Source organism: Ptychodera flava, chromosome 18 (assembly GCF_041260155.1).
Source record: "Ptychodera flava strain L36383 chromosome 18, AS_Pfla_20210202, whole genome shotgun sequence".
Lineage (NCBI taxonomy): Eukaryota > Metazoa > Hemichordata > Enteropneusta > Ptychoderidae > Ptychodera > Ptychodera flava.
Window position 1 is genome coordinate 12,948,000 of NC_091945.1, and position 9,912 is coordinate 12,957,911.

The 9,912-nt window shown below is 39.1% G+C and overlaps 1 protein-coding gene across 1 annotated transcript; it reads right to left on the bottom strand.

Annotated features, from left to right (window-relative positions):
* Positions 1-2,588: 2,588 nt before the first annotated feature.
* LOC139117593 (tubulin beta-4B chain-like) lies at positions 2,589-9,561 on the bottom strand. The gene is made up of 6 exons (XM_070680836.1): positions 9,505-9,561; positions 8,324-8,552; positions 7,705-7,811; positions 4,146-4,389; positions 3,178-3,926; positions 2,589-2,594 (listed from the first exon to the last, which is right to left on the bottom strand). The coding sequence occupies exons 1-6, from the start codon at positions 9,559-9,561 to the stop codon at positions 2,589-2,591; spliced, it is 1,392 nt and encodes a 463-aa protein (XP_070536937.1).
* Between the last annotated feature and the right edge of the window lie 351 nt (positions 9,562-9,912).

Consider the following 9,912-nt stretch of genomic DNA (forward strand, 5'->3'; position numbering starts at 1 on the left):
GTGTAGCTAGATTCACTGAAAAATTCCAAAGAACACTAGTTTGTATTTTGCTATTGTTATTTTTGCTGAAATAAAGTGAGTTTCCCTTACACTGAACACAGAGAGTAGCAGAGCCTACTCTTCTAATTTCTTATACACTCAAACTGGTAATTTCCTTTTCGAATCCCAAACTTTGAACGATGACACTTGACCTTTGATCACTGAACTTTTAAGACACTATTTTCAAGTTTCAAGGATGAAATCCTAAACAAAGCCTTTAGAATTTTATATTTCGTTGTAATAGATAACGGAAGGGTCTGAATCATTGCTTTCCTAGTAAAATATAAAATAGCGTTTTTTGCATGAATTTTCAGAAATCTTGCCATTTTTTAGATTAAAAGTTGACCAAATATTTCAACAAACTAAATTAGTGTTCAGTCGATGGAATTTTTGTATTTATGACACCCTTATTGAAAGGGTTGAATGACGTAAATTATAATCTCACTCGTCTTCACATTGGCAATATTTATTACATTATTTAGCAAGGGGCTGACGTGTGTTGTCTTCGGTTGAATTAAATGTAAGGCTGTAGTGTACGAGAGTGTATTATCGGCTGAAGTACAATCCGTGGCACAATTCGGCCAACCAATAAACCAATTTGCATTTTCAAAAAAAGAAATCGAAATGGAGCTATTTTCAATTTTCAAATGGTTTTATCATGATTTTGATTATTAACGTTTAGGCCTATTTCTAAATTTAAAATCTTTGGCTGAGATTGAAATATAGGAAACAGGTGTATACTGCTGTGAAGATGGCACTTTACGGCCATTCAAATTTCCCTCTGACAAACTCTATTTCCCACAATTCGTATTTCCGTTTTTTCAATTCCCAATATACCAAATGTGCGATTTTCCATTTCATTTTGGGCGTGGCAGCTGATAGTATCTATCTTTGGCCTAGGAATGCATCAAATTGTGACAGTTATTTGCGCGGATAACTCGTTCTTGTTGGATCGAGTAACGAACATACAAAGAACAATAGTGTTGCGGCCGCCGGAAAGGAAAGTCCGATATAATCAGTTTGACCTGACATGACCCGCTGAAGTTTTGCGCGCTTCCCGTCAACGTCGCAAACCGGAACATTGTGTAAAATTGTGACAGTCATCAGCCAATCAGAGCGCGGCATCCACATTTAATTTTATCTGATCAATTTATTCCGCTGTCAATCTTTGTACGCTGCAATGTTCTCCTCATATCATAGTTTTAATCCGTATGCCGGCTCACTTTATAAATTGCACCCGTTCCAACCCGATCCAAATCTTGACCTTAAAGGCGTTTGATATCATGTTTGAGACATCATCGTCTAACAGTCGTTCAGAGATACCACTTGCCCTTGGCAAAACATTTTGGAGATGAACACCAATTTCTTAAATTTCGGGCGGCTGAACGTGCACCCGCACTCTACCAACCAAAGAACAGCTTTTTTTCTTGTCTTCCAGTATGTGAGACGATGTTAGGGATTGGCCAGTTTGTTCAGCCTCGCGCGCTCTGTACGTACGTGTGTAGTACTAGTACACACACTCCTATATAGCTCTGCATGGCAGGACTGTGTGTTGGTGGGAGGCCGTAGCCGTATAACGCCGGTAACACACAGCCCTGCCATGCAGAGCTAACACACTCCTGCAGAGTTTGCAGAAGCCGTCTGAGATAGCGTTCTACATTTGCACTATAAATCGGAAGAAAAAATGATGACATAAACGGTCACTACTCTGACAATTTGTATCTGTGGAAACGCAGCTATTGTTGGCGGGGTATAGCGTACGCCGCTATGCGGGTCATCAAAAGGCGGGGTTGACCTTTGATGACCTTTTGATGACCTGCATAACACGCACCCTACCCCCGGACCCTACCCGCAAACAGATAGCTGCACAGCTAGACAATTTGATGTCCCAGTGAAGAATGTAAGATGTATAATAATAAGATTATCACGAAAATACCGCAAAGGATGCACTATGGCATCGGCGCCGTGCATCACCCTCCGCTTCGCGTCGAGCGATACGCTGCGCCAATGTCCTCGTGAATCCTTTGCGGTATTTTCGTAATAACCTCATATTAGTAAAGTTACGCGCAATTAGGGACACTAATTGATAATTCCATTAAATGTAGGCCCGGTACAATGCCATTCTTTTGCCTCATTCTTGTTTTCAATTCACGGGAGTGCATACTATGAGAAAAAAAACACTGCACATCTTATTGGAATACGTGTAAAGTGTAGAATCGCTACACCGTTCTGACAGCACAGGAACCCTTTTTTACTGTTACAAATAAAACATTCTAATACAAAAAGTACTTATTAACACTATTCGAGAAACATTTCGGAAAAAATCACATGGCGATAAGGCATAAAAGAAATTCATACGTTTACCTTTCCCAAGTTTTATTGAATCTGTCGTATTAGTGTGAAGTATTTTAAAATTGTTAAAGTGTGACTTTTGTTACCGCAATTTTCTCAAAAACAGTATATTTTTCAAAGTTATTTTAATGGAGTCTTTTTACTTTTAATGCAATCATAGTCCGAAAAAATCAACAGCGTTTCAAATGTTCAAACTTCTAAGACTTGAAAAGACAAAAATAAAAAGTGGCTGAACTACACAATACGTCATACGGTCCAGGACCAATCAATTGAGCGGAAGTACAGGCGGGGGACCAAAGTCGCCACTGATTTGTCAGCACATGGCAGCTCTCTCTGGGTCATAGTGGCAACGCACAAAATCCCGTCGAGTCATTATGGGCACATGCACAGTTCGCACATACATGTAATAACACTCAATTTTCAACACATTGAAGATGTTTACAATAAGTCAGGAAATACATTATATGTATTAACCTACGCTTCAAACAAATTCGACAATCTATACGTTTTTGTTTTTTGACATTTTTTCCTATGCAAGAAGCACACACTAATTGTTCGTATAAGCTATAAACTTAACATAACCTCTCGAAAAAGCGTCCGTCAGTTGGGATTTTTTTTACTATCATTTCTATTTCAGTGTGACCAATAGAAAAGCAGCAGAATTTAGCAAAATATGCGTGATTCTTGAAAATGTTGGGAAAAAGTTGGGACTGAAAGTTCAAAGTTCTCACGTTGGATGAATATTCCAGACTTTTTTAACGTACAGATTATGTCCATTAACCATACCCTCTTATTACTCCTCCTCCTCCTCCTCCTCTTCTTCTTCCTCCTCCTCCTCCTCCTCCTCTCCCCCTCTCCTGGACCGTCGGACGTTCTCACCTCTTGATATTGTTGGTATTCGGCCACGAGATTCTCGACGTTTGATTTTGCGTCCTCTAATCCGTAATCTTCAATATCTCCATCTTGCAAGTGCATAAAAGGTATTGGTCTATTTCGCCACCTTCTAGTTATACTTTTCATTGTGTTGAAATCATTTAAAACTCGTTTGAAAACTTCATGAATAGAGGTGTTGTTGGCGAGGAAAGTTACCGACCTTTTAAGGTCGCGTAAAGGGATATCACAGACCGCAGTTTTGACATGATCTGCGATCCAATCTACGAAATACCGGCTTTTCTTTCTCCTTAATTCGAGGATTTGTTGATCTACTTCATTCATGGACATTCTCCCCCGGAAGATGGCTGCAAAAGTTAAGTAACGACCCTGAAAGGGGTTGCATGAAACCATATTGTTTTTGACGTCGAACATCTCACGGACCAGCTCTGACACTGTCGAAGAACTGAACATTGTTGTGTTGAGGGGTGCGAGACTTGACATGAGGAAATTCGAGCGCGGGAACGGCACCAGATTCGTTACTAACTTGCGGAGATCGGTGTTCAGCTGCCCAGGGAAGCGTATGCAGGCTGTAATTCCGCTCATGGTGGCGGCTACCAGTCGATTTATGTCTCCGTATGCACCTGCCTGAATTCGACATTTAGCTATAGGCTTACGCATGCTATGGGTATGTGAAATAACAAAGCCTTCTCTATGACTCGGGCTGGTGTACACGCCTTGAAACGAATGACGCAAAATCTCGTCTGCAACATCTTTGTCAATGGTTGGGCTCCGGGGCGACTTACAGTTTTCGGAACCTTTACCAATGTGATAGCGAGCCAAGCGCCTGCATGCGCTAGCGGCCTTGTTCGACGCAGTCACACGGTCTTGTATCCCAAGCAGAGCTTCATTGTCGATACAGTGAGTGGCATCTGTGGTATCCACCATAAAGTGAAAGGACAGTAAAGCGTTCAACGATTCTGTAACGCTGTTAGATTCTCTTGGTGACGGAACTATACTGAACGTGCTTAAAATCCTGTTGGGGTACTCATTCCGTATTGTTTCCATTAACAACGCGCCCATTCCAGAGCCCGTGCCTCCCCCAATAGAGTGCGTAAGCTGGAGACCCTGTACGTAAACAAAATAGTAGATTATATTATAGCACCCAAATGCGTCCTTCTGATTGAACATGGATGTTCCATGGACATTGGACAAGAGCTTGTAACCTCAACAAATGTAATAATCTCCACAAATGTAATATCAACCACAATTGTAATAAAATGCACCCATAAATGTAATATCGCCTATAAATGTAACAAAAATCAACCATAAATGTAATAAAAACACCAACCACATTTGTAATAAATGGAACCATAAATGTAATAAAAATATCACCCATAAATGTAATACTTGTCAACCATAAATGTAATAAATCTATTTTGTCTTTGGAATTAGCCTTAAATATTGATCTATGTAATAAGGAAAGCAACTCCACACATTATTCATTTCTAATTGTTTGCGTTTAGTGTGTTTTGCATATTTGAAAGTGTATTTTACGTTTCCCTGTTTTGTGTACAGAACTGACTGGCCATGGCTAGACACAGCTGTAATCTGAGTGTCAGTGCAGTCTCTACTCCAGAGTGGGGAAGACTGTATAACACTACGATCCTTTAACGCCGTTTTTTCGAAAATTGCCGTACTTTCTTAATCAATAATTGCCGTACTTTCTTGATCAATCTCCTCTAACTCGTCTTCAGTGGATAAATTGTGTGGAATAATCGATAGATTGTCTGTATTCCTATGTTGTCCCACTTGAAGTTTGTTTCTTCACTAGGGATGCCAGGATGTCTAATTTTGTTCTACTGTGTTCAAGGTAGTGTTCGTATTGTTTTTACTAGATTGAAATATATGTTCTCGTCAACATGTTTTGTGTCGTAAGTTTCTGTTATAAGGTTTTATATTTCTCTGTTATTGTTCTGAGTCATCTGTCATTTGTGTGGTATCACTGGTTGACGAGTTATTTTGACGCTTCCTTATTGTGTAATTATCAGTGTCTAGAACTGCTGTTCCACTTCCATTATCTAACGGTTTGATCAGTACCTCGCCGTTTTCTGATAGCGTTCTCAAAGTATTCTATTCTGTGTTTCGGAAAGGAAACCTAGTTTCAGGAAAGTATGCAATAACATTACACTAGTCTTATTAAAGTTATTATTTACTCAGTGCATTGATAAACAAATGATCACATATGCAAGTTCAAGTTTATTACATTTATGGTTGAGTTTTATTACATTTATGGTTAATTTGTTTATTGCATTTGTGGTTGCGGGTTGTTACATCAATGGTTGACTATTTTATTACATTTGTGGTGATTTTATTACAATTGTGGTTGATATTACATTTGTGGAGATTATTACATTTGTGGAGGTTACAGAGCTTACTCCAGGTGTGTAGTCGTAAAAAGCTGTTTTACATGTGCTAAAACTAACATAGAAGTTCTATGGCTACACGGAGAACATTCAGACAGCTGGCAAAATCGGCATTACTGTAAAACGAGATAATTGTTAAATACATCCAGATAATTGCAATTTTGAGAGTAATGTAAACGCTTAGAATGGCGCTGTTAAAACTCCCCGGGCCGTATTAGAGTTTGCGCTTCTCCAAGCAAGCGTTGTACCGTGGACGAAAACGACAATTCTCTGCACTGTTTAAAATTTCTCTCTACTCTTTGAAATTTCTCTCTTAGACTACTGTTTGAAATTTCTCTACACCGTTTAAAATTTCTCTCTATACTGTTTAAAACTCTCCGCACCGTTTTAAATTTCCCTCTACTGTTTGAAATTTCTCTCTACCGTTTGAAATTTCGCTCTAAGATAGAGCAGAAATGCCGTTTGAAACCCACATCAGAAACAACATGACTCGAGCAGAAAAATCCGCTCTCAACAATTTCCAAAAACAAACAAATCACAATAAAGCTCTTCAATAAAGGAAGAAGCAACTGAATTGTGAATACGACAGATTACATTAAAGAAAGTAATTTATACGGCTGCTATGCGAGCTATTACGGTGGATTTAGTTTACGAAATCATTAAAACAACGAGGCGACTTTCAGCATCCTTAATCCTAAAACCAAACACAAACGCACATCACGATGCTATCTCCTACCAGAAATACACAAAATCCCTCCGTCAGGAACATTGTTTGTCGAACGCCCGATCATTTGTGGCAGCTCCTGCCCTACAAACCAAATCTCGGAGTTTCTAGACTATTTTATAATCCAATCGTCCAAAGGCAACCAACATATGTCAAGGACACAAAGACTTCATTGACAAGCTAGAATCAATAAAAATACCAGAAAACTCTATTCTGGTAATACTAGACGCACAGTGGTATCTATGTACACAAACATGCCCCAAAATGAAGCCGTAAACGCAGTAACTAGCGCTGGACCCTGAAATTGTACCAGGCAACACATACGACATCCAAAAACCACCAACAAGGTACATGAAAACCTTACTGCCGCTTTGTCTGAAACACAACATATTTGAATTTAATGGACAATTCTACAAACAAAACTGTGGATGCAGCATGGGCTCACCAGCCACACCAGAAATAGCTGACATCACATTTCATTAAATGGAGAAAATTGTATTTAATCTCCACTGTGATCAAAAATTCCTTCGAGCTTCAGTCCGTGTATTAACGTTTCAGAGAGGATCTTTTTATGTTTTACACAGGAACAGAACGTGAATTTTATACATATGTCGAGGAGTGCAACACCCTGCATCCCACGTTCAAATTCATATTTGAACACTCTATCGACAAAATCCAATACCTTGACCTTGTGGTCTTCAAAGGTCAGAGAAAAATTTCAAACAGTAGAGACATTTCAAACAGTAGAGAAAAATTTCAAACAGTAGAGAGAAATTTTTAAACAGCAGTGAAAAAATTAAAACAGCGCGGAGAATTTTAAGCAGTAGAGAGAAATTTCAAGCGGTAGAGAAGAATTGTCGTTTTCGTCCACGGTAATACTGTCACAATTTGTCGTCTGCGTCGCTGCCAATGTCACAGCCACGTACTGGTATGTTATGTATCCTGGCGCCAACAATGCTCGGTCCCGTTTGCCGAATTTCTGTCCAACGATCAGTGCTCAATAATTGAGTAATATCACTGTTTTCGTTTTAGTGCAAAGACTACAGACGAAACAACATTTAACACCGTAAACACAGCTATTGATGCCATATAATAGCAATAACTTAGCAATATCATATAAAAGCAATATCATATTGTAGCAATAGCGGATATACACTCGATTTGGGTAATAGAGCACTTGCCTAGCGGCTATAGTGCTATCATAGGCAGTAGAGAGGGCCACTTCCCCTCTAGCTTAGATGGTCTCTATGTCGCGAACTGTACCCACATGTTTACCACTCACTTTACACATACCTGCATTCGATCACACCTTTCGACTTCTTTCCTAAGAGCATCCATGACTTCGTCTCTGTAATCCTCTCCTAAGTGAAAACCCTTGATAAAGTTGTCTCCAGCACCACTAGTCTTCCCTGTGCGAAAACAACAGTGAAATAGTAAAGATGAATGTACATAATTGACGCTCAGACTGAATAAAGTACATCCACAAAACTTTACTCTTACACTAAATTCACATTTAAGAACAATACGGTAAATATGGATGTTCAAACGTTTACAATTTAAATGTATAATTATAATTTGACAAACGGTCAAAATAATAACGATACATATTGGTTATACCAAATTTAATTGCCACCGTCTCCATACATGCGTAAATTTGTCTTGCTGCTGTTGTAACCTACATCTGGTCTTAAAATTATCAGTTATTATCTGCAATTATCATTGCTTAGTATGCATATCTGATAACTGTCCCACTAACTGAACTCAACAATTGTACAGGATTTTCAAAGTGGCGAGGGATATCAGTACTTTTGCCAAATTCTATTTGATCCATATGACATCCTTCTCGTGAAACCTAAAGTGTTTGACACGTTAGAGATGCAAAAATAATACAGGACAAATATAGTAACGTGTAACTGACCATAAATAAAGTTATCCGGTCGGAGCATGTTACCAAGGCATCCACATTGTACCCTCTCCACTACTGAGGGTTCCAAATCGACCATTATGGCACGGGGCACGTAGCGCCCTCCAACGGCCTCGTGAAAGTAAACGTTGGCCTTTGCAAGCTCAAGATCAGCATCGCGACCTTCGTACACGCCATTTCGGTTGATGGCGTGCTCATCCGTGACGTATTTCCAAAACTGGAGTTTAAAAGAAACCACCCAGGCATAAGTATTCAGGAAACACTGAAGTACTCGAGTTGATTGAATTGAAGCCACAGGGTCACGTGACTGACCTGGCAGTTTGAATTTCAACTCAGGCAGGTAAGAAAATCCATTATATTGTAAAAGGTATTTATAAAGCAGCTCAAACCGTTCTACTCGCCTGAAGTATACATGTACTCTTAGACTCCTGAATAATGATATCCGTAACGAAAAATTGAATTGAAAAGTTGTTGCCGAGCAACAAATGTACTTAAGCCACAATTATGACAAAATTTACAATAAAAGTTACAATGCATAAGTGACATGAAATGTGGAGCAGCTTAATTTTGTAAACTTGTTTGTACATGTTTGCGTTTCGGCGCTTAAGTTGAAATTGTCCAGTTAACATCAACATGTGTCCGCGCCTTTGACATTGGACACTAATCATATGCGTTTTAAAATTTTATATATTTGCACACTTTCACCTAGATAGCTTTGCCAACGCGTTGTTGGCTTACTTTCTACACAAAATACATAAAAACTGTCCAGTCTTCACCTTTGCCGAACAATGTAACTACAAGTTTCCGAATTCAATTCTTGTAGTAAAAAGAATTAACGCAAAGAATCTCGAGGATCAGTATTTCTCGTAGGCAAATTGAGTGATATCATGAAATATTCCTTACATGATGACGATGCTGGAAATGTTAAATAAGCAATCCACGAGAAAACTGAAAAATACCATCTTCTCTGTCGGAGGCAATCCTTGAAGCTATAGACTTAAATGATGTATTCATAGTTGAGAGAGAGAGAGAGAGAGAGAGAGAGAGAGAGAGAGAGAGAGAGAGAGAGAGAGAGAGAGACTGTGAAGTCTCTACGTACGTCTATTTAAATGCCCTGTCAGGCTAAACGGGCGTTTGTTTGGAAAACGTCGGAAAAAAGTCATACCAACCTTTTCGCCGATACGATTACCGCATTGACCGACTTGAAGGCTGATGATTTCGCGCATTTTCGAAAATCCTTAGCAAAATATTCGCGATATACAGGACTTGATGGTAAGAGCACGAATAACTGCGGTGTTCTTGGATCCGTCTGTCAGTCGCTACGACAATGACTGAAGAACAAAGCGTCTGATTTTTAACCGAAATAATTTCAAGTTTTTTATGGCGGTAAATATGCAGCCAATAGGCATCTCTCACATAGCGTCTCCATGCATATTTGGTGACTCCCGTCACAAGATTGGTAGATCTTCAAGATATAGTCAATACAGCAGTAAATTAAAATTACAAAGTACATGCTGGCAATCATAGATGTAAGTAGTTTTGGTCAGTCATAAACAGATATATCCTCAACAAGGCAA

Bases quoted from the DNA above. Each gene is read 5' to 3' on its own strand.
- LOC139117593 (XM_070680836.1), bottom strand. From the start codon at position 9,561: ATGCGCGAAATCATCAGCCTTCAAGTCGGTCAATGCGGTAATCGTATC. The intron at 8,553-9,504 runs GTTGGTATGACT...TTTAAACTCCAG, and splicing joins GTAATCGTATCGGCGAAAAG to TTTTGGAAATACGTCACGGA. The intron at 4,390-7,704 runs GTATGTGTAAAG...GTTTACGTACAG, and splicing joins AAAGGTGTGATCGAATGCAG to GGTCTCCAGCTTACGCACTC.